Below are 24,027 nucleotides of genomic sequence, written 5' to 3'. Positions count from 1 at the left end.
ACACACAAGCAATTATGTAATAAACAAAAAAGTGTGAAATAGCTCAAAACATTTTTATATGTTTCGTCATGATTCTTCAAAACAGCCACCCTTTGCTTTGATTACTGCTTTGCACACTCTTGGCATTCTCTCGATGAGCTTCATGAGGTAGTCACTTGAAATGTTCCCAGAGATGCTGAGCACTTGTTGGCCCTTTTGGCTTCATTCTGCGGTCCATCTCATCCCAAACCATCTCGCCTGGGTTTAAGTCAGGTGACTGTGGAGGCCATGCCATCTGGTGCAGCACTCCATCACTCTCCTTGTTGGTCAAATAGCCCTTACAGCCTTGAGGTTTGTTTGGGGTCATTGTCCTGTTGAAAAATAAATGATGGTCCAACTAAAAGCAAATAGGATGGGATGGGATGACATGTCGCTTCAGGATGCTGTGGCAGCCATGCTGGTCCAGTGTTCCTTCAGTTTTGAATAAATCCCCAAAAGTGTCATCAGCAAAGCACCCCCACACCCCCACACCATCTCCTCCATGCTTCACGGTGTGAACCAGTTGTCAAATAAGGGCTGTCAGCTGTGTACCAACCTGACTTCTGCACAATACAACTGATGGTCCCAACCCCATTAAGAAGGCAAGAAATTCCACAAATGAACCCTGTCAAGGCACACCTGTGAAGTGAAAACCATTTCAGGTGACTACATCATGAAGCTCATTGAGAGAAGGTGGTCAACAAAGCAAGTGGTGGCAACTTTGAGGAATCTAAAATATAAAACATATTTAGAGTTTTTAGCATTTTTGTTTTGCTACATAATTCCATATATTTGATGTCTTCAGTGTGTATATACAATGTAGAAAGTAGTAAAAATAAAGAAAAATGAGAAGGTGTGTCCAGAATTTTGACTGGTAGTGTAGGTGTAGCGATTCATTGTAAGTTGCAAACATATGTAGAAATACAGTATGTGAGGCAAAAATACACTTCATGTGAGCATTTTCAACACACCCCGAGGTTTTCTTTTAATTTTTTTAAGTTGTAAAGTAGTGTTAAGGAATAGTTATTCAGGCTATTTGAAGAGTATTTAAAGCTCTTCTTTGAATGCTGGCTGCCCTTTCTTTTGTTTTCTGTCAACATGATCCCACATTTTTTCGGTAATGCTGAGGTCCAGGCGATGCCAGTCCGCGACTGATAGTGTTTCATTGTATGTTTTTACTGCACAGGCAGTGTTATCGGAATCATTGTCATGCTGAAAAGCGAAGACGTTGATCAATCAGATGTTTTCCAAAAGGAAGTGCATGATAGGACATGACTTTAGGATACTTTTTAGGATACTTTTCAAAAACTTCCAATTTCCTCAGGTTATTTTAAGGCAACACAGCACACCATGCTATGATTTTCAGAAAGCCCAGGAAACTATTACGCAACACCACTTTAAAAGGTTTTTGAGAAAGTCTCCCTCCTTGGAAGCGAAATATTAAAAAATGAGTGGTGACTCGAGATTATTTTTTTTTTGCAAAGGACTGTATTTAGGTTGTTATTATTAGTGTGTGGATGACATGTGAAAGCAGGCCCTTTTAACGGTCCTTGAATGACTCTTGAAGGCTCAGATGACAAACACACGTGGTTGGCACACGTAATTTGCAACACGCATGCGTACACAGGCTAACCCCGCCCCCTTTCCTCTCAGTTCTTCAGCCGCGCAGCGCTTGGCAAGAATGGCGGCTCTTTTGGAATCGCTTCTATCACACAAAGTGGATATTATTAAGGTGGTGGACTGGCTAAAGAGTGCAGGGGTAGGTCTGAAACGGGTAATACTATCACGAGAGGAGCATTTATCTGCGTTTTATCTCCGCTTACTTTGTTCTGTGTGATGACACAGCTCGTAACTAATTGTAAACAAAACTTTTAGCTGCTGTGCTAGCGAGCCACGTTAGCTGTAGATCAGGTCGACTACAGACAAGATGGTAGCTGTCAGCTTCCCTTTTTTCAGAAGAAATGTTTTCAGTAAAACCTGTCATAATTTACCACAGTTACTTAATAATTTTACTATTATTTTCATTCTCTTAAGACAGATGTGGGGTTTTGCCATAAATTAGCCAGCACGTTGTTAGCTAGGTTAGATAATAATTTTCTTAGGAGATTTAACTGTATCTATCCAGAAAATTTAATTGCGTGGATATCTACTATCTTGGGATGCATCTAGGATTTAATCGCGCTGATGATCTGAGTTATTTCATGGTTGATAGATGGTTGATGCGCTTGTCTCGATCCAATTTTCCAACACTTAAAGTCTCTTTCTTCAACAGGACGAGGACAAGCTGTCGATTAGTGAACTCGGGCTGACAGTTCACAAAGAGGAGTTCGTCCCTTTTCTTTTAAATTTTCTGAGAGAGCAGAGCAGTCAAGCACTCACCCATGGCCCCGCCACCCCAGCTAAGACTCCCAGCCGCCCTAGGCCTGCTGCACAGACCCATGTTTTCTCGGAAAAGAGGGGCTGCAAGTCTGCCAGTGGTGGAAATGGTACTCGGGCTGCGAGCCGCGTCCAGCTGTTTTCTCCTTCATTTGTGTCACCTGGACCTGAAGGATCTCACTGTCTGAGCGGGGTCACTGCCTTCAGCAGCCCCTCCTCTTCTACAACATGGAGCCCTGCTTCCAGGCCTTCAGGATCTGAGCGGCGTGGTGGGCAAAGGATCATGCTTGGGGACTACATGGTTTCTCCTCCTGACTTTCAGCACAGCCCTAGCTTCCAGTCCCAGAAAAGCCGCAAGAAGAGTGGTGGCAACATGTCATTGGGGGGGCGAGGACGTGGAGGGCATTATATTGATGAGACTGGGGGGAGGAGATCAGTAAGAGGAGGAGAAGGGTATGGTAGGATAATTGAGCAGGTTTCACCTCCATCTGTAGGTCAGCTCAATTTCAACAACTTGGAGGAGTTCCCTCCTGTTGGCTCCTCACCCATTTCTCCTGCGTGAGTCTGCACAAGTCTAACATAAGTAGAGTCGTAAATATATAGATTTGAACATGTAATTTTCAAACAATCTGACCACTTCTGTTATTCCTCAGGGCATCTAAGCCAACTAGAAGAATAAACCCGACACCAGTAAGTGCAGAGCGGCCACGCTCTAAACCAAAGACCTGCTTCACTTCCACCCCGTTCAGTAAACCATCCAGCCCCCTGTCAGGAGTAGTGCCACTCGAGGGGTCGATGACAGGGGGCAGTTCTCTGAGTCTGCAGGAAGAAAGGGAATTGCTTAAAAAGGAAAAGTAAGTGCACTTTTCCTCGATTTGGTCAAACAGATTTGAGTGCATTGTGGGGAAAATGTGTTTAGTTTTTGGATTGGCCAGTAATCCATGTCTGCTAGTGGGTGCCATATTACTTACAGATGGGTAATATTTTGCTGTGTTTTACAGGGAATGATGGAAGTGTAATCCATATTTTGTTGGTAATCGTCTGTACACTCTGGATTAGAGTAAAATTCCCCTTCAGGTTCTTATATGTATAACAGTCTCAGCTGTTTTTGCACCAGCTGAAGTATCTTTTTTTCCACATCTCAGTTTATCTTTGTAGTTTTATGATCAGGAATTTCTTGTTTTTAGGACAAAGCGTGCCCAGCAGGTCGGCTCTCCTCAGCCGTCTTCTTTGGAACCATGCACCCCTACCAAGACAGTGCTTAAAACAGGATCTAAAGTTACACCAGAACAACAGACAACTTGTCCTGAACCATCCAAAGTCACTTTCTCCTTGGAACTGGATCTTTTGGTTGAGCTGTATAGTACCTGCATCTCTGGTAAATGACCACAAGGTGGTGATCATTATCTAAAAACAATTACATGAGGATAAAATGAACTTGTACAAACAATTTTGCTAGATGAAGAACAGCTATTAGTAAATGCCTGTCAACAGGTTTCTGTTAAGTAATTAAAGAGTAATTAATAATGAAAGAAATTTAAAAAAGACTAAACACATTTAAATTAGTTAAAAAAAATTTTTATGTGTTTTCAGAAAACCTCGTACCAAACATTTTCCTGGAGCTCTTCTTTGTGATGCAGTTACTAACGTCTCGGTCCCCTCACACTCATGACGATGAACAGGAAAGTTTGTGTGCAGCTCATTCACACTCAGGTGTGCAGTCACGGAATATTACAAATACTAGGATTGCATATTTGCGTGTGTGTGTGTGTGTTGAAGGTCCCGATCTGTTTCAAATTTTCAGATATTCTCGAAAGATGTTATTTAAGACTAGTACACAATTGTGTGTATTTTGCAGTGAAGGTCCTGGAGAATCAGTTTCAGTGAGTGTCTTTTGTTTTCTCCACTTAACCGACTCCTCAACATTCTTAACTTTTTGACTCGTAACCATGTCTTCTTGTAATTTATCAGGTTGGTAGCTCATTTGGACAAGTGCACATTGCGACTGCTGGCAGAGAATGAACGGGTGGCATCTTTCTCTCCACATCTCAGGGACTTACTCACTCAGGCCCAAGATAAAAGCACGGCCAAGGTAACAGAGTTGTATTGTACAGCTGATGAAGTAAATGCAAACATTTATTGTGTTTTTAAATCTTTCCCAGTGCTGTATGCTATGTTATTAACATTACTACCAACCTATGTTTTTAATCCAGATTCTTATTTTGACCCATCTTCACTTAAAAAAAAATAAAATGAATGTATTTCAGCTCTCTCCTTCAGTGTCCACTTTCATCCACTCGGTCCCTTTCCAACCTGATACTGACAACCGGTCCAACTTTAGCAGTGACAAGGCTTTCCACATCTTCAAAAAACAGAGGTACATTTCTGCTTTTGTCCATTTTATAGAGGTGAACTGCTTTAAATTGCAAACGCAATGTTGTTTGTCGATCGACACAGTGAAATATTATAGTTGGATAATTTGTTGATTTAATTGTGAGATGAGAAACTTTTCTTGATTGTTTGGTGAATTAAGGATTCAACTGTTGAAATAAGTTGAATAAAACCACTGAATTAATTTTATTAATGATCAAGTATATTTTTTCCATTCATCAATTATCTTAATCACCTGATTCTTTTGTTCTTCTCACAGAGATATTTTTTATGAGGTGCTGAGAGAGTGGGAGGACTTTCACAAGGAACCCGGGTGGAATTTTGACACTGCACTTGGAAATAGGATCAGGTAAGTCCAGTTAGTTACAGCAGTGTTTTATTTATTTATTTATTTCTCCCCCTCATGGTCAGGAATTGGGTGAAATTAAGGATTTCAATGTAATAAAGGATCTTTTTCTGTCTTTACTTCAGAGGAATGATGAGTCAGATGACTTCTGCAGGAAATCATTCTCATTTTGCGCGTCTGTTCCTGAAGCAGCTTATTCAGGTAAATCATACATTTTAACAAAAGCTATCTATCTCATTGCAGAAGTTGCCACCACGTGACATTCTTCTTACTTGGCCCAATAAGGTCTCAAATTGACCTTTTTTTTTTTTTTTTTTCCTTTAGATGTGTAAAGGTCCCCGAGTGAACAGCACTTCTGGAGATGCTCCTGATGCTGACTTGTTAGGCATGTTGGGAGCTGAGGGTCTGGGGCGCCTGAAGCGTCTTGAAGAGCGTCTCATTCAGCCTCACGGAGTTGTTGGCCCGTGCTCACCTCCATCTTTTCCTGGTTACCAAGAGTTCTTCAGGGACTTCCTGCAGGCTGCTAGCTGGTGAGACAACAACATTTAAGTAAAAAGATAACAGCATAATAAATATTAAATTTCATATAAATTTCCTGTGTTCTTACTAGTTAAACTTTTTTCTTTAATTTTTTTTAATGGACTATGTTGTTATAATCTGTTTTGTATATTGTGCACTAGCTGCCAGCTGAACCAGCACCTGCAGGATAGCTTGTGCCAGCAGCTACTCCAGCTGGACGAGGTGTCCATCCTGAGCCCTCCTGCTTCCATCTGTGAGCGGGACAAAGAGGAGGAGGAGGAAGATGGAGACATGGAGCAGCAGGTATTTTGTTATCTGCATCTGCAGCTCTTGTGGGTGTTTTGTTAAAATGCTTTACAGCTGTATTTTCCTTTTTTATTTGAAGCAATGTATTTTAACCTGGGTACCTGGAGAGCTCATCTTCTTAAACCTGTCCACTCTAAGAAGATGAGCTCTTATGCTGTTTATTATTTCATCCTTTTTAGGACGAGAAGCAGCGGTTCTCCTCTGTGTTGCTCCTAGCTCGTCTTCTAGCAAAGTTTCTGGGATTCATTTCCTTTCTGCCTTACCAAACATCCGAGAAGCCGTCCAGAGAAATACAGGATACTGCTATAGCCCTGCGCAGCAAGGTGACGAAACAAATACTTATTGCACCAAATGTTCAGGCCTGTTTTTAAATGGTGTATGTAAAAGTCAGAAGTAGTTTCAGTTCCTTTGATTTTCTTCCTGTACATCTGCAGTACAGATATAAATGTATATTTGATGCCATGCTACTTTTTTTTTTTTTCTTTTTCTTTCCCTCTTGGTCCCACAGAGTGTTCCAGTGCTAGATGTGTGTGCTGTGTTGAGAAACAGTATAAGGAGAAGGCACACCATCCTCACTGTTCCCTGGCTGGTGGAGTTCCTCTCCATGCTAGACTTTATCGGCCCTCGGCTGCTCTGCTACAGGACCACATTGGGCACACTGCTTCTCCTATATAGGTTTGTCTTCATATGCATGCATGTAAACTAGTTATGACAGTACAGGTAAATGGTATGTGTATATAGTAAAATAAAAAGTCTCCTGTTTGCTTGCAGGAAACTGGTTCTTGATCGATGTGAAGAAATGTGTTACCTAAATAAGCTACTGATGGTGTCAGTATTAGGCTGGCTCTTTCAGGTGAGTTACAATGTGTAGGCAAGATTTGTTTTTTATGTAATGGTTTATACAGTGAGCAGCAGGCTCACCAATCATGAATCAAAGATCTATTTAACACTTTTATGATGCCTGAGAATAATATTTATTTATACGTAATGCTAACATGTAGTTGAACTTGTGTTTAACTTGTGTAGATTCCAGTGATTCCAGAGGATATTTTCTTCACTAGTGAGTTTACTGAGGTTGCCAAGGTGGAAGAAAGCGACATAAATGTGGCAGGGCTTGTAAGTGACAAACTTTAATAGGTGTTTGTCCATAAAACGACTTGTTTTTATATGCTTGTTAATTTTTTTTTTTTTTAGGACTGTATTCCTCTGGTGGATCAGCAGCTTCTTTATACTTGTTGTCCATTTCTTGGTGAGTAGAAATGTGGAATGCTGAATGTAAATCTTATGTTTAAATTGGGTTTAAGGGCACTGTATTCTTATCTTAATTTATAGTAGCTGTTTATTTCTGCATGCCTTAATTTAGATGGTTTAATAGCCATATTAACATTGGAGTCTTTACCTTCCCCTTTATTACTGAGATTCATGGGAACAAGGAGTCACAAGTTTGGTACAACCAGCCAGCTGATTCGCACATTCATCTACACGTGTATGTTTATCTGTGAGGTTTTGATCTTCTTTTTTTTTTCTGTTCAGTGTGTGTTTTTTACTGGTAGTAGCATTAAAAAAATAATACTAATAAAATGGATTGTCTCACAAAGTATTTGAATTGCAAGAAAGAGTGTCTGTCGCTGGCTGTTACAATTACAGTAAAAATTATTACAGTGAATTACTTTGTATGTTATCAGTCACTTTCTTGGCTTTTTATAGAGTTTCTCTTGGGCTGGTTATGAGCTTTTTTCATAACAAAACTGCTTTGTCATTTCATCTGTAGGTTCGAGGCTGGTCCTCACGTTATTTTTGTGTCTTTTAATTTGCATATGGGGAGCTGGGTTGTTGGACTAGCATGTCCTTTTCTTTTGGTTAAAGTGAAGCTCTGTCTTGAGGATGGTAATTTCTTTTTTTTTTTTGTTGTACTGGTGTGATTATTCTTAACCATAGACACATTAAATTTAAAGTCTTGCATCTACAGGACTCAATCTTTGCAGGATTTTTTGCCCTTTGATTGGATGCAGAGTAGCGAGTGCAAGAATGGCACAGTTCTTATAGGTTGTTTGGCCTTTTGTTTAGTCATTGGTGGACTCGAGTTTCATTAAGAAGTTTGAAAAATAAACCGTCCTTTAATCAGAAACTGCACAGCTTTGTTCACGTTTGCTCAACACGTTCACCACAGATGAGCCAAGGGACAGCAACACGCGCTTTCTTTAGATAAATCCATCTTGTTTTTATTCATTCAGGTGAATTTCGTAAGCTTTTGGCTGCCTTTGTGTCCGGAAGCACAGCCAAGAGCGGAGGAATTATCCGCAAGATTACTCCCACGTCTGCTGAGCTCAAGGACACGCCAGCAGCTCACAGGTCACAGCAGAAACTGCAGGTGAATAACCAAGCGGCACAGCAAACAGGACTTTAAATGCAATAATTCCTGTGTGTGGGGTATTTAAATCTGTTGCTTGAATATGACAGGTGGACCTCGAGCAAGCCTTCTTTCACAACCAGCCTCCATCGTTACGTCGCACTGTGGAATTTGTAGCTGAGAGGGTTGGATCCAATGCTGTCAAGCATATGAAGTGAGTATTGTGGAGCTTTCAGAGTAAGCTGGTTTTTAAGCCACTAGATTGCAAATTAACTGCAGCTTTCACATCCCTTTGTTTTTATTTAACCTGCCTTCCATTAGATTATCCTTTTCCAATTGAAAGTGACTCTGAGAATGGTTTGTAATCAGCCTGCAGCTTTGGTTGGTTGCTTACCTAGGAGGCTAGAGACTGTCCAACAGCTTGTTTTACAGCACTTCAGTGGCAACTGCTGTAAATTTACCACTCTGTGTTTAAATGTTATATAGATATCTGCTCAAGACTTACTAAGAGCATCGTTGTTATTTTATTTTAAATGTAATTTTTCTACAGTTGTGTTATTCGTTTTGGGCTTCCCGCAGGGCTACCTTAGTAAATGAGTTGGTGGGACGAGGAGAAAAGATGCTGAGAGACGGACTGGGGTCGCCAAACTCAAATCCATCAAAACTGAATGACTCCATTTGTGCTCAATTGTGTGATGCGGGATTGGAGGCTTTGGCAAGAGCCACCAGGTACGAGAGCTTATTTTACAAGCGCCCAGCCGTTTTCTTGTTACGTGAATAGATTTGATTGGGAATTATTACAAGGTGCCACTTTCAGTTAAGAAAACACCCTCTTGCTTGCAGATTTTGCTGTGAGAAGAGCCCTGAAGCCATACGAATATTGCTCCCTCATGAGACTTCGCCTACTGTAAGTCCAAGAATACATATTTGGTTTAAGAAAAAAAAAGGAAGCAGAACATAAGTACAACAAACTACAGCAATATAGAGTTTTAGCTAATAAAAGAATTTTCTGAGAAACCTTTGTGGATGAGTTTGGAATTGGATATTTACACTCGAATTTCTACGCAGGTACTCGCCACTTCGGAAAACATCACCAAACGTCTTGCAACAGAAAAAGCCTGCAGCTGGCTTTCGGCTAACATTACAGGTAATTAGTTAAAGGGATAGATCACCCAGAAACTTAAATATAGAGCTGTTTCAGATGTGCATTTTCTGCATGTCTGCAGAAGAAGATTATAATTTTTATTTATCTATTTATTGGAAGGAGATCCAATGTTGTTCATTTTATTTACTTTCAAAAATCTTAGCTTATACTTCAACAGACACAGACAAAATGTAATGTCATATTTATTCTAGAGAGGCATCTAGGGATGGGTATTGATAAGATTTTAACGATTCCGATTCCATTTTCGATTCTGTTTAACAATTCGATTCTCTTAGCGTTCTCCTTTTAGCTTAGAACTTCTCTTTGAACAAGATAGAAATTTAGGAGTAACATGGCCTTACAAACCCAACAGTGAGATCTTAAGAGATCCACAGCCTACGGCTCTTCAATGGGGTGTCACAGGGTCCCCAGGAAAAAAAATTGTAAATGTAAAATAATAAAATAAATATTCTTCAGTAGCAATTACACAAGAATATCCAGTAATGTCCCTGCCTACAATTAAACACATTCACTTACCGAAAATCGGGGGCATCTGCTGTGGCAAATGGGTGCAAGCCTTTTACCACAAACTTAGTCACTGCTCGGTGACATTCGTCTACCCTGGCCTGAAAGGAGACGCTACCGGTAGACTGCAGCGAGAACTGCCAGCATCTGAGCCAGACTCTGTCTGTCTCTCTCATCATGGTCACCTAAATGCACAGTAATGGCAGGTTTTGTAATAAGGCAGATCGCGCTAACATAATATGCACTGTTAGTTGATTATTTACCTGCCGCATTAACGGGAGAGGACGTGCAAACGTTACCGCTGCTGCTGGGTTGAGATTCACGAGTCCGGAGCGGAATTAAAAACACGACATTCATTTAAGGTCATCGCGTGTTTTGTGAGCAAATGCTTTTGCATATTCGTAGTGTTTCCTCCCTTAATTGAAATATCTACTTTGCAAGTATTGCAAGTTGCCCTGTTGTCATCCGTTCTCGTAAAGTGTGACCAAACTTTTCAGCGTTTGAGCCGCTTAGGCGCCGTGTTTCCTGCCAGTTTTGCAACTTCGGCCAACGAAGTTGCAAAACGTTCCGCAACGTGGTGATGTAATTCGGGGCGACTAGAATCGATAAGGGAATCGTTTGCAAAAATGGCAAACAACTCCAAGGAATTGAAACAATGGGAACCGGTTCTCAACAAGAACTGGTTTTCGTACCCATCCCTAGAGGCATTTATACACTTGTGTTTAATTTGATGGCGGCAACATGGGGGTATGGCAGCTGGGGCGCAGGAAGCAAAAGGCTGGGAAAGTGAGTGGTATTGAAAAGGACACGCCTGGAAGAAAATCTTTCAACCTAATAGGTTAACTGAGATTGACCTTTGGACCCTCAGGCAGCACTGCATTTAAAACGGGTATGATTCTTGAGTTTAGGAAGAGTTCCAGAAAACATTACGTGGGGAATTGTTTACAGACAGGTGGACCTCGAGCAAGCCTTCTCGAAGAAGCCATATGTGAATATAATCCAGAGAACATTTTTGTCTTCTCTGAGCCGAAGCTAATTTAAAATGGACTGAGGCAAAGTGGAAAACTGTTGTGTGGTCAGATGGATTAAAATTGCAATGAGGAGAAGAGAGGGAGCATCCAGTTTGTCATTAGTGCTCAGTTCCAAAGGCTGGATCTCTGTTGGTTATGGGGGTGCATTAGTGTCCATGGATTTTGCAGCTTGCACAGCTGGAAAGGCACCATCAGTGCTGAAAAGTACATACAGGTACATCAGTCCCAGGTAGGAGATGGGGTTGATGAACTGTTTTTAAAATATGATGCACAGTGATTATGTGGCCCTATCCAAACTTTTTTTGGAGACGTAGGCCTGCCACCCAATTCAAATGACTTTTTTTTTTTTCTTTTTTTTTTTTTCCCTTAAATTATACATTTTTACAAATTCAAACAATTTCTTCCATTTTTCTTTTTTAAATGTTTTATTTTGAATAAAATTTCGGTTTATAAGATTTGCAAGTCTTTGTGTTTTTGTTTAACTTTTTAAAAACAGTTTTGGGAAGTCCCCACTGGAACATGAATGCATTGATTGCTTTGAACTGCTGAATGAATGTAAATGAAGGAAAGGCTGAATTTTATGGCAGGGCAGTAGTTTTGCAAGCTTTTTGTGCTCGACTTAGGCCTGTTTTACTACTAACTAAGCCTCCAGACTAAAGCGTACAAAAACATTGAACTGACCTCAAACTCTCTGTGATGCCGGTATTATTTTAAGAACATAATTTCCATTGTAGATGAGAGAAGCACTCTCAGGATATCTAATTTCCATTAATTTCTCATTATAATTCTCTCTTATAAAGCACTCGTAAGACGGGAGTGGAAGAGCAGGTATGACCGCGTGATGAAGGCTCTTGGTAGTCCACCTGCTCCAGACTCTGATGTGGACAGAACTGTGGCTGAGCTGGTCCCTCAGGAAAAGTCACAAACTCCCAAGAGGAAACAAGGAAGTGAGAGAGTGATGTCCTGTCCTCCCCACTGTGACCACAGTGCTTCACTGCCCTCTGACATCATCGTTGAAATGAAGGTTTTTTTTTTTTTGTTTTTTTTTTTGTGTTAGTACTTTGTCCAGCAGTGCTTTGTAATAACAACATTTCATTTGTGATTCTTTTCTCTTTTTTTTTTTTCCCCACTATGTCACACAGTTTACTGTTAAATCACGAGTGTGCCTCACCAGAATGTTAGAAAGTCCATGTAATAAATAAGATCTTAAATATGTAAAAGTCAACGATATGTCTGAACTCAAAGGGTTTAATTTTTAATGTAGGAACTGCTGAGCATCGCTGTTGGCCCGAGGACTGATAAGGAGCTGCCGACTGGCTCTCAGCTCCTAACACTGCTGCAAAAAGTGGGAGAAACATTATCCTGCAGAAAGGTGCGTCAGAGAGAGACGAGTGTCATAAAATTACACCGAATTTACTGATGAGTCGTTTCCCAGTGTTAATTACAGTCTTCCTTCTTTTTTCTTGCTTAGTTTTTGAATGTACTGTCAGAGCAGATGCTTCTGAACTGTAGTGTCCTACTGGCCTGCAAACTGGGTGAGATTTTAAGTGTTTAACTCTCATCATTCAAAATTGCTCTGCTTCTTAAATGTAAACATTATGAAACGTCCTTGACAGACCTGAGAATGTGTTCTGTGTATCTGTTCAGTGTCGGCAGAGCTCCCGGTGCTGCCTCTGTCAGAGTGCAGCGGACGTGGCGGGGATGCTGTTGGTAATGGTTCAGGGTCAGAGCCTCCTGTCACAGCGCTGCTGGAGCAGCTCGCTGAGCTGTGGGAGAAAGACAGCTGTTCCTCCGCCCCCATCCACCTGCTCTTTACCCCACTTACAGTCACTGCTGTGCTGAAGGCCAGCGACACAGAGGTATGAATGATATAGATGTATTAATGATCATAATATGACAGTCAAATTGAACATATATCAAACTTGTTATACATGTCCTTGGATAGATCCTAAAAAAACATTAGATTGAGGTGTGCAACACACATAGTTTTATTTTTTTTAATTTTTTTTTTCCTTTTCAATTTCAATGTGTTAAAAATCTACAAGACTGAACAGTGTCGGCAAAATGGAACAGTTCTGTTGATGTTTCTTTTCTTGAAAGTTTCTTTACTATAAATTGTTCAAACCTACTCGCCTAAACACTTATAGCATGTTTATACTGGATGGAGACTTTATTTATTTATTTCCTTCCTGGATTCTTCTTCTTTGACTTATTTTCACTGCTTCTCCAGTGGATTTTAATACTCCTCCTGCTTTCCAGTCTGTCTGCTTTCTAGAGTAAACAGACTGGAAACAAGGCCGAGGGGAATGACATGTGAAACGGTCCCTGTCTTGAATTGAAAGATTTGGCCTCCAGCATTCTCCATCATTTTGAATTCTTCCTCTTTTTTTTTTTGTTCAGTTCTGTCAGGCCCAGTGTTCCTTAAACAGTTTTATTTATATACATATTTAAAAATGTAACCTTTTTCTATAACCTCTAATTATTTAATTTAAGGTCATTTGACACTGAAATCTCTAATTTTCTGCAAATGTTTTTATTATTTTTGTTGTGTTTTTTAGAGGAAGAACTACCGGTTTGTAATTGGAAGACTGGTGGACAGAGGATTATTGAGTGAAGAAGAGGTCAAATCCCATTGGAAGAAGCTAACAGAACTGGCCTTACCTGTGGTGAAGCTTCATTTTCTTGTCATCTTGTATAGCTTTGGAATTATTTCTTAATACTAATGATCTGACCTCTGGCTTTTTCTGCTCTCCTGTTTTAATTTTCTTGTCATTTTTTTTCTCTTTAGGAGCAGATAGCGAATTTTCAGCTGAAGTTAAAGACCGTGAAACCCGTCTCACCTCTGGCGGAGTTACAAAGCCACATGGACATTCTGCAGGTCTCACATCAGACAGTAGAGGGAGCTACATGATAGCAATAGTACTATCCAGTTTCCCCGCCGCAATTGTGTTTTCGCCACAGTGTTTAATGTAACATCTGCTTGTGTTGTTCAAGAGGTACACAGTTCTGAGTGACTTCTTTTTGCTGACTAGCTTTCTGCTTCACAGACCGTCAAAGAGAGTCAACAGTCAGCTTTTGCAAGCCTCAGGCTTAGGTTCTGTAGCTGCAAACCGAGAACTAAGGTGCCAAGTAGAACCAGAAAACCCCGTCAGTCAGGGGTAACATCTATGGACCACACAATCTCATCTTAGATCCAAAGGAATTTCCTGCAGGCAAACCTGGATTGATGCTTGTGTCTTTAGGCAAACAATAAACAAAAGATCGAGACGATGCATAGATTGGAGTCATAGTAGATTCACGCTTAAGACTGAAGAAGACTGGGCAATGAAATGGGGAATTTTTGCATAAAAAAAAAAAAAAAAATTGCGTTATTAATATTTATCACGTAAAATCTATAACAAATACTACAAGTTTCAAAATTAGAAAAGTCACGTTTGTGTAAGACACATTGTTGTCTTCATTTCAGTATAGCACTTTCACTCTGCTGTTGACCGCTTCACTAGTGACTGCGTCTCTTTCATAAATGCAAGCATTTGTGATCATGTTTTTGTTCATGTTGAACAAGCGCCCTACTCCCTGCTGCTTTTAAACTGATATTCTTTTTAATGTTGCCGCATAGTTTAAATTCTAAATGACAGTGATGTATTCAGATTTAAGTGTTTATTGTGTATTGTCATGTATGCAATGAGTAACATACAATTTCGTAATGAAAAAGAAAATAAAGTTTATCAGCTTGAATAATCTGCAGATTTTTGGGGGGTGTTTTTAATCAATGTGAAACTCAATTTAAAGACCTTTTGAAATGTAGAGAAATTTAAATAATAACAGACATGCAAAAAAAAAAAAGGATTTGAATGTGGCTAAAAGGGAGGAGTATCCAGCAGCATCCCCTCCCTCTCCTTCCATGTCTGCCCTGCAGGAAGTTTCACTTCTCTGCTGAGACTTTTGGAGACGTTCGGATTCTCGATCAGAAGTCGGGAGATGGCTTGAACAAGAGCGGGGGGGCTTACCGGACAACTTTGCCCCACTGTATTGGAGAAATATGAAGCGATGTTCACCATGCTCACATTAAAACCGTTATTTTACACTAAGTCCGACTTGGACAGCTGCTGAGTTGCGTGTAAAACCCCTCAAAACAACAACACACATCATGGCAAACGTAAAAGTTGCGATTCGAGTCCGACCTCTCAACGCGAGGTAAGTTCCCGAGTTAGCTTATCCAGCTAATACAACATAATTTAATAGTTTATTATTGTTGTGTTATTGCTTCTTTGTGTCTGGAGTGCTGCTACCAGTATTTAAAACCATGCAATGTTGCCTGCTTCTTGGTGTGTTCAACAAGGCGTTATACTTCGTATGTTGCCCTCTTTTGCTTCTATTTTGTCCGTTTTGCTGCTTTAAATCGAAATCGAGCGTTAAACTAGCTCGTTAGCTAGCTCAGTACAACGCCGTGGTTTAAACGATGAGTGGTGCACATGTTGAATGATGACAACTGTGGCTGTCAGGGGTGCTGCCTACTAAATCAGCCTGTGTAGAGCTGAGTAGTAGTAGAAAAATGCAGGAAATATGTCTAAATTCAGGCAGGAAGTGAATGAATTACATTTCTGACTGACCCCTGCTTAAAGCCTCGTTTCGTGGCTTTTAGCTACAATCATATAAGTCATTATATTCCATTATGTCTGACAGTGTTATGCATATTCCATACAAAAACCTTTTTCACTTTGATCACATGGAAATGTGATGCATATTTTTTTAAGGCATTTGTTACCTTAAACAAGGCAGGAAAGTTGGAATGAACACGTTGGTTTGGTTTAATTTTCCGCTTTATGTTTAGGTGGGAAGATTTTGTTACATTTTATAGCGCTATGAAATCTGCTGGAACTACCAAAAACACGCCAGGAGGTTTTAAAAGCTGCCATTTACATCAACAGGAAATTGCTACAGTATGTTAAATGCAGTTTGTTATTTTGAGGGGGTCTGGAGAAACACTTCAGACAAGTTCCATGGTGGTGTATTTAATTATTTTGAACTCTGGCTGGGTTGCTTAACCTCAGAGGCCACTACAGTACCGTAACAAAGCATTATTCAGGCTATGAAAGGCTGGACAATGATTCTTTCAGCTGGTCTTCCTGGTGTTTTACATAACAAAAGAATTTCTTATATTAAATGTTCACTGTCATGCAAATCTGTCCTTCCTGATTTGGGATTCTGACACCCTCATTTTGCTCATCGCTTTGAAGGATGTATTTCCTTCCTCTATATATTTGAATAAGGACCTGCTGTGTAACAGAGATAACATTTACACCAGCCAGGTCTGCATTCTTCATTCGACCTTGCATTTGAGCGTGTTGCTCTTCTGTTTTAGTTGACTGGCAGGATTCAGTAGGTGCCCCTGACAATGTGGGCAACATCTCACATATGCAAAAAAACAAACAAAACAAAACATGTCAGCCTGAGCTCATCTTAAGTTTGTATTAAAACACGTTTTTGTGCAAGGTTTACTGTTTTCCAGTCCCCAACCACCTCATGTACACGCTGTTTAGAGCCTAAGATTGAAGGTTGGTGGTTTTGGGTTGGGCCGCTGCTGGGGTTGGCAAAATGAGTCCCACGTGGTGAAGCACAGGGGGATGATTTACAACAGCCGCCTCGTGTGTCCCTAGCCCACCACAGAGATGGAGCTAGATGCCACTGCAGGCAGCATTTGCCATCATTATCACTCCTGGAGATCGAAATCCTCTCAGCTTCGTATTGTGATTGCCTTCAGTTTTGCTTGTGTTGCATCAGATTTGCTTGGTCCAGCTGCTGAAGCACACACATACACATACAGCGCACACAACGGATGACACAGTGGTCTTGATTACGCTCACAGAACCCTTGTGTGCTCTCTGGACTTTGTGGAAACGGCTCCAGCTGCATCTCAGACAAAGTTTTTGCAGAGCATGTCGGGGTCTGTTTTCATTTGAATCTGGGACTGGTCAGTGGTGCACTTGTGTTGCAATTTCATGGATCACATGCGCACACACACACAATTCATTGTGTTAATTGTCATGTGATGGCCTCAAGGCGAGTGGAGCCAGCGTAAATTTATCTCGACACTCTGAATTATATCAGCTGCAGCAAAAGAGGATTTTTAAAACCGATTTGAAACAGTGTATAGGATGATTATACAGCTTCTGAATTTAGAGTGAAAATGTTCTTAAAGCTCTGTCTGGTTTGCATTTGAGGTGTGAGAGCCTGGTCAGTACTGATAGCATCCCGTAGGGCCATTTCTCTCTAGTGGAAGCATCAACCTTCTCAGTTGTTACCCACACCTAATAATAATAATAATAAGCATACACTTTTTTTTTTCTTTTCTTACTCACAGGGAGAGCGCAGATGGAGGAAGGCTAGCTGTTCGGGTGGAGGATAAGTTTGTGAAGATCCGAAACGTGAAGGTGAGTAGTCCTGTATACAAGTGTGACAGAATGGGAGTTGCACATAGCAACAACAGGATGTTTACAGGCTTAGTTCAACTTTTCCCCCCTCCTTTAAGCTGCTTCTGTTTGTTGTACAGTATGTGTTGAGCTCACACACACACACACACACACACACACACACACACACACACACACACACACACACACACAGCATAGCGACCTTTCCTGTCGAACACATGCAGTCTGAGCCCTCGGTGCACAAATATAAACAACAGCGCAACTACGTCATACTTCAGATACCTCCCAAACATCTCCAAGAAGAAACTGTGAAGGATAAAAACACCATGCAGTAGCTTTACTGTTAAATTAGGGGGGTTTATGTGAATCTGGCATGTGGCTGGAGTTATTATTCGAGGTTTCATTGAAGTTCTTGACATTTGGAACTAATTATTTTGTGAGCTTACAGTCCTGTAAGCTGATACTTTCACCACATTACCAACCTGCTGTGTCATATAGCTGAGTAGGCATGTCTGATTGGTTGAGCTGCATTGCCTGCAGACAGTCTAATGCTGTCTCTACAGCTTCAGTATGGAAAATGTTACACTTTATTTCTGATTTGGAATATCTGTATGAGCTAATATAGAAGTGAGAAAGCTCTATTTAAAGGGTCTAGCCTGTGGAAACAACAGCTATTATTATGATTCAAAATGATAAAGGACTTTCAGCTTGAAACCATTTTTGAAACTCACATTTAATCTTAAAGAAATGCTTCTCTTTATTTGCATTTTGTTTTAAATGCATGCTTTCAGGAAGAAGGTTTGGGTGGTGGACTAGAGAATCTGTTGCACATGATGTGACAGGAGACAAACCACATATGGCCTCCCTCTGCCTTGGAAAGGGATCGTGAACCCACGGCTCTTGCAGATCTCATGGGAATAATTATTTATGGAAACTGGGACAGTTTTGGAGCGTTTGAGACAGAAATAATAAAGACTGGATTTCAGTCGCAGTAAACAGCAAGTGAAACAACCTATAAAGACCTACTGAAATTAGCCTGTGTAAAACAAGAAAGAAGTAAAGGATAATGTTTTACAAGTTGTCAGGTTTCTTTAATATAAGTTGTTGGAGCTTTGTCGTTCAGGAGATTTGCCAGGGGCTGGTGTTGCTCTTAGTTCATCCCTCACACTACAAGTTCATTGTCCGTTTCCTCACAGTGCACAGGGGTTAAGTAGTCATGCTTTCAGGCAACCCAATTGCTGTGAACAAAATTGAATCCCAGGGCTTAGTGCTGCCTAATGCTGCAGTCAGTAAACGATTACTTACACAGATGATAGAGTGGGCTACACCTACAAGACTCTTTTTCCAGCCCCCTTCTTGGTGCTTTTTTTTTTTTTAACCAGCTGTAGTTGTGCTGTATTACAATGGAATCTGATCTGAACAAATGTAAACACAACATGTAATGTCAGCAACTTTCTCAATCTATTTATCAGTTCACCCCAACAGGGACTACTTTCACCTAGAACAGCAGAAAGAAAAAATAACCTTCCTCAAAGCCACTGTGTTCAGATATAATCTTTTATAATAATAGTAACATGCTATCTCATATAGAGTACTGTGCAAAAATCCTGACAACCGCTGATTCATATTTTGCTAGGAAAAAAACATTAAATAGATGCAGTGTTTTATTAAAACATGTACTCATGTAAATGAAGATACAGTATATAAAGCAGAAACAGGGTTTGTGCAATTCTAACGAACTAACGAAGTCAATATTTAGACTGATCACGTTTATTCATCAACAAACCCAGAACACTCTCGGGAAAGCTTTCTTGTCATTACTTTTAAGTAGTCTTTGTGACATTTAAAGCACTGGTTAGAAAATGGTCGGACTTATGTACTGGAGTGAAAATGATTGAGCCCTTCAGATAGCTGGCTGTACCAAGGCCCAGTATAAGAAAATATAATGAGCTTAGTAGGTCTACTTTAAGTTAAATGATATAATGACATAAATATAATTATTACCTTTTCAACCACAGGCAAAATATTAGATTGGGAAATTAAGTGCAAGAACAATAATAAAACACAAATGTTATCATGAGCAGATGTAGCAGAGACTCATTGGATCCCCAGTAAATTGTAATGATTTTTTTATTTTACATTGCAGGCAGTGACTTAGAAGCATTGTTCAGGTGCTGGACTTTTCCAGTGCAGTTGTTACGCACGAGTGAATGCAAATGCTGCTGTGCTGTCTTTCCTCAGTTCAGGATTCACTTACAGTAAGCAGAAAGTTGTGCAGTGTTAATGCACTGTGGCAAAGAAAGAACTGGAGTAGGAGTAAGCTTGTTGCTAATGAATGGAAAAAGCTTGCTTGCAATTCCACACTGTTGTTTAGAGCCTCATAAACAATGTCCATAGTACTCACTTCATGACTGGGATGTTTGGTTTCATTTTCTTGTTTTTTCATGTTATTAAAAGCATGCACGCTGTAAAGTCTGTCACTATGCTTATTTGTATAAGGTAGAATTTAGTACTTACTGGCCGTGCTGCTTTACTGTGGTAAGCATTGTTACTTATGTATCTTAAATGTAGACTAATTATATGTCTTACACTTTTATCTCCTTCCTAAAGTTGGATGGACGGACAGAAGGAGCTGTAGATTCCAGGGAGAAGCTTCTGGAATTTTGTTTTGACTACTGCTACTGGTCGGTGGATCGCGCAGACCCTCACTATGCATCGCAGGAGGAGGTAATGACCTAACTCACTGTGATTATGTTACTCACCGCAAATAACATGGTATCCTAAGTCATTATTTTTACAAAGGTGGTTGCTCACTGACTTATTGGTGGTAGTTATTTATGTTGTAAGCATCTACACAGTATATTAAAACACCAGAGTCTATGTCTATCATTTAGCCTCAAACATAACCTTTCTGTAATGTTAAGCCTGCAGTTCAGACCTTTAAATCCACAATCAAAATTTAACCAAACAGAATGCTCTAAAATTCTTGAATATACAGTGGGGCAAAATAGTATTTAGTCAGCCACCGATTGTGCAAGTTCCCCCACTTAAAATGATGACAGAGGTCAGTAATTTGCACCAGAGGTACACTTCAACTGTGAGAGACAGAATGTGAAAAAAAAATCCATGAATCCACATGGTAGGATTTGTAAAGAATTTATTCGTAAATCAGGGTGGAAAATAAGTATTTGGTCAATAACAAAAATACAACTCAATACTTTGTAACATAACCTTTGTTGGCAATAACAGAGGTCAAACGTTTACTATAGGTCTTTACCAGGTTTGCACACACAGTAGCTGGTATTTTGGCCCATTCCTCCATGCAGATCTTCTCGAGAGCAGTGATGTTTTGGGGCTGTCGCCGAGCAACACGGACTTTCAACTCCCGCCACAGATTTTCTATGGGGTTGAGGTCTGGAGACTGGCTAGGCCACTCCAGGACTTTCAAATGCTTCTTACGGAGCCACTCCTTTGTTGCCCGGGCGGTGTGTTTTGGATCATTGTCATGTTGGAAGACCCAGCCTCGTTTCATCTTCAAAGTTCTCACTGATGGAAGGAGGTTTTGGCTCAAAATCTCACGATACATGGCCCCATTCATTCTGTCCTTAACACGGATCAGTCGTCCTGTCCCCTTGGCAGAAAAACAGCCCCATAGCATGATGTTTCCACCCCCATGCTTCACAGTAGGTATGGTGTTCTTGGGATGCAACTCAGTATTCTTCTTCCTCCAAACACGACGAGTTGAGTTTATACCAAAAAGTTCTACTTTGGTTTCATCTGACCACATGACATTCTCCCAATCCTCTGCTGTATCATCCATGTGCTCTCTGGCAAACTTCAGACGGGCCTGGACATGCACTGGCTTCAGCAGCGGAACACGTCTGGCACTGCGGGATTTGATTCCCTGCCGTTGTAGTGTGTTACTGATGGTGACCTTTGTTACTTTGGTCCCAGCTCTCTGCAGGTCATTCACCAGGTCCCCCCGTGTGGTTCTGGGATCTTTGCTCACCGTTCTCATGATCATTTTGACCCCACGGGATGAGATCTTGCGTGGAGCCCCAGATCGAGGGAGATTATCAATGGTCTTGTATGTCTTCCATTTTCTGATGATTGCTCCCACAGTTGATTTTTTCACACCAAGCTGCTTGCCTATTGTAGATTCACTCTTCCCAGTCTGGTGCAGGTCTACAATACTTTTCCTGGTGTCCTTCGAAAGCTCTTTGGTCTTGGCCATGGCGGCGTTTGGAGTCTGACTGTTTGAGGCTGTGGACAGGTGTCTTTTATACAGATGAGTTCAAACAGGTGCCATTCATACAGGTAACGAGTGGGGGACAGAAAAGCTTCTTACAGAAGACATTACAGGTCTGTGAGAGCCAGAGATTTTCCTTGTTTGAGGTGACCAAATACTTATTTTCCACCCTAATTTACGAATAAATTCTTTACAAATCCTACCATGTGGATTCATGGATTTTTTTTTTCACATTCTGTCTCTCACAGTTGAAGTGTACCTCTGGTGCAAATTACTGACCTCTGGCATCATTTTAAGTGGGGGAACTTGCACAATCGGTGGCTGACTAAATACTTTTTTGCCCCACTGTATTACTTTTGAATGCAGTCTAATAGATAAAAATATCCATGTATTTTTGGTGAACAGGATCTGGTTTGATGTGTAGTTGTTTGCACTGCAGCATTGCCCAAAGCTGTTTCTTGTTTTCGTGCCATATTACATGCACTATTGTGGGTGGACACTGTGTGTGCGCTGATCCAAGTTTTGGCCACAAGTTGACTCTGGGCAAACCGAATCTCCAAAAGAAGAACCCAGAGGAAGCACGGTCCTTGTAGACAAACCACAACAAGAAGGGTGTGTGTTGTTTTCTATGTTTTTACACAGACGGCCACTCGGGGGACGTGATATCAGCTCCATCTGTTACCCTGCAGTCTCTTTGCCTCAGAAATGGCATGGCTAGAGTCGGCTTGCTTTTCATGTCCTGACTGTGACTGGGTGATTAGATATCTTCGCACTGCTTTGATTGGAGAGTGTTACTGGAACCTGAGATGGGCTTGAGATTAAGACGAGGTAGTGCCCATTTTTCAAGGAAATTTCCTCATATGGATTTTTCTTATTACACATAGGTTTGTCTCATTATGAATTTCTTTTTCCGTCACGTTTTACTTAGCGCAAAAGCTTAACAAAAAAACCTTTGGTTTTAGAGCCAGTCCACTTATTCTGTCCTTTGTTAATGGGGTTTCCTTCTCTGCCACGCCCTCTGTGCTGCACTCCACTCTTGTCAGTACTGCTTTTGTATGTGTTTGAGAAAGACTGGGCTGTGCCAATGGCCCACACACTGCACAGAACTATAGACAACACAACACTTCTTCCTGTCTCTGCTTCTGGCTTTATCCGCTTGTGTCCTCAGCGGAATCGTGTCCAGTCACAGTGGCCTGAAGACATTCCTCTGATGGCCTGGTGTGGGAGAAAGGGCACCAGTGATGGACTGAGCTGCTGGATTTAAATCTGACCTCCTTTCCAGAACTAGAGTCCAAAGCATTGTCTCCTCAATAGATTATGTATATCGTCATGTCAGCTGCTTACTGATCAGACATTATAGTTGAAAATGTTTAAACTGAGGGTTTCTCTGATGGATTTGATGACACAAGGCCTGATGTAAAAAGGAGAAAAGACTGATTGCATGCTGCAGGGCAAGAACCATGATTAATGGCGCATTGCCAGGTAGACTTACATGTCTGTTGTGCTACCTCATTTAACTGCCATTACATTTTGGTCATTGCTCCAACGTCACCCCTATGGATTTTGTTGTTTTTGTTTCCTAGCTTAATGAGGTGATGCTATTTTTTGCCAGTGCTGATTTCTCATAGTTTCTACTCAAGCAAATTATATTTTTGCATACTTTACTTTTTTTTCATAGCAGGAAAACAAACTTTGCCTTGCATGCAGTGTAGTTCCCAGGAGACTGAGACAATCTGAAACAGTGGGGGAATGAGACATGGAGAAACTGGATCTTAACTCCTGCTTTTCCAGTCCAGCAGGACTATCTCACCACTCCCACCTCCCCTCTCCTCTCCCCATGGATACATGCCTGCTGCTCTGTGCTGTCCACTGTACATGTCCATGCATCACTGATAGTTTACACTAGATGCTTGTAGTGTCTTCCAGCTTCATACACGGTTATAGTGAAGAGTGAAGACAGAAATGTAGTGTCTTATATCTGATTATATCTGATTCTTTTCAATGAGGACTGTTCACAAAAAGTTGACCTTTTAGGTCGGGAGGTTTGGTGTTTAATATTTATGTTTATAGGAGAAGGCTGAGTAGGGAGGAATGAGAATGGCTTTGCCAGGTGATGAAGGGTAAGATTTTGGAAGAGATTTATAATGCATAATGAAAGCCAGCTGTTTGGCTAATGTAGCAAAACAAGTGGGACTATTTGTCTAAATGGTGCCTTTGTTTTTGGCTTAGATATTAGGCAAACAAATATTATTTCCCCCTTATTTATTACCACAAACCCCTCAGCTTGTTTATTGCTTCGGTCTGTAAGAAACATGGAAGGGAAAAATTACAGAGAAGC

General features: G+C 40.8%; 2 protein-coding genes across 2 annotated transcripts in view; both read left to right on the top strand.

The window, feature by feature from the left end:
* Nucleotides 1–1,632: 1,632 nt before the first annotated feature.
* cdan1 (codanin 1) lies at nt 1,633–14,385 on the top strand. The gene is made up of 28 exons (XM_026152418.1): nt 1,633–1,777; nt 2,291–2,952; nt 3,048–3,248; nt 3,582–3,772; nt 3,988–4,107; nt 4,199–4,277; nt 4,366–4,486; nt 4,662–4,771; nt 5,045–5,134; nt 5,257–5,332; nt 5,456–5,661; nt 5,812–5,953; nt 6,136–6,279; nt 6,465–6,631; nt 6,728–6,809; nt 6,983–7,072; nt 7,151–7,205; nt 8,191–8,327; nt 8,417–8,520; nt 8,886–9,035; nt 9,150–9,213; nt 9,375–9,453; nt 11,807–12,030; nt 12,271–12,378; nt 12,478–12,541; nt 12,654–12,865; nt 13,565–13,672; nt 13,795–14,385. The coding sequence occupies exons 1-28, from the start codon at nt 1,634–1,636 to the stop codon at nt 13,915–13,917; spliced, it is 4,053 nt and encodes a 1,350-aa protein (XP_026008203.1). The 5' UTR covers nt 1,633; the 3' UTR covers nt 13,918–14,385.
* Nucleotides 14,386–14,895: 510 nt separating this feature from the next.
* The window catches only part of stard9 (StAR-related lipid transfer (START) domain containing 9), a 38,711-nt gene continuing 29,579 nt past the window's right edge, over nt 14,896–24,027 (top strand). Inside the window, exons 1-3 of the mRNA XM_026151729.1 lie at nt 14,896–15,203; nt 17,371–17,440; nt 20,051–20,167. Coding sequence (XP_026007514.1) covers nt 15,157–15,203; nt 17,371–17,440; nt 20,051–20,167 — 234 coding nt within the window. The 5' untranslated portion in view covers nt 14,896–15,156. The remainder of the gene's footprint in view (nt 15,204–17,370; nt 17,441–20,050; nt 20,168–24,027) is intronic.

Source organism: Astatotilapia calliptera, chromosome 19, assembly GCF_900246225.1.
Source record: "Astatotilapia calliptera chromosome 19, fAstCal1.2, whole genome shotgun sequence".
Lineage (NCBI taxonomy): Eukaryota > Metazoa > Chordata > Actinopteri > Cichliformes > Cichlidae > Astatotilapia > Astatotilapia calliptera.
This window is presented reverse-complemented; position numbering and strand designations above follow the sequence as displayed.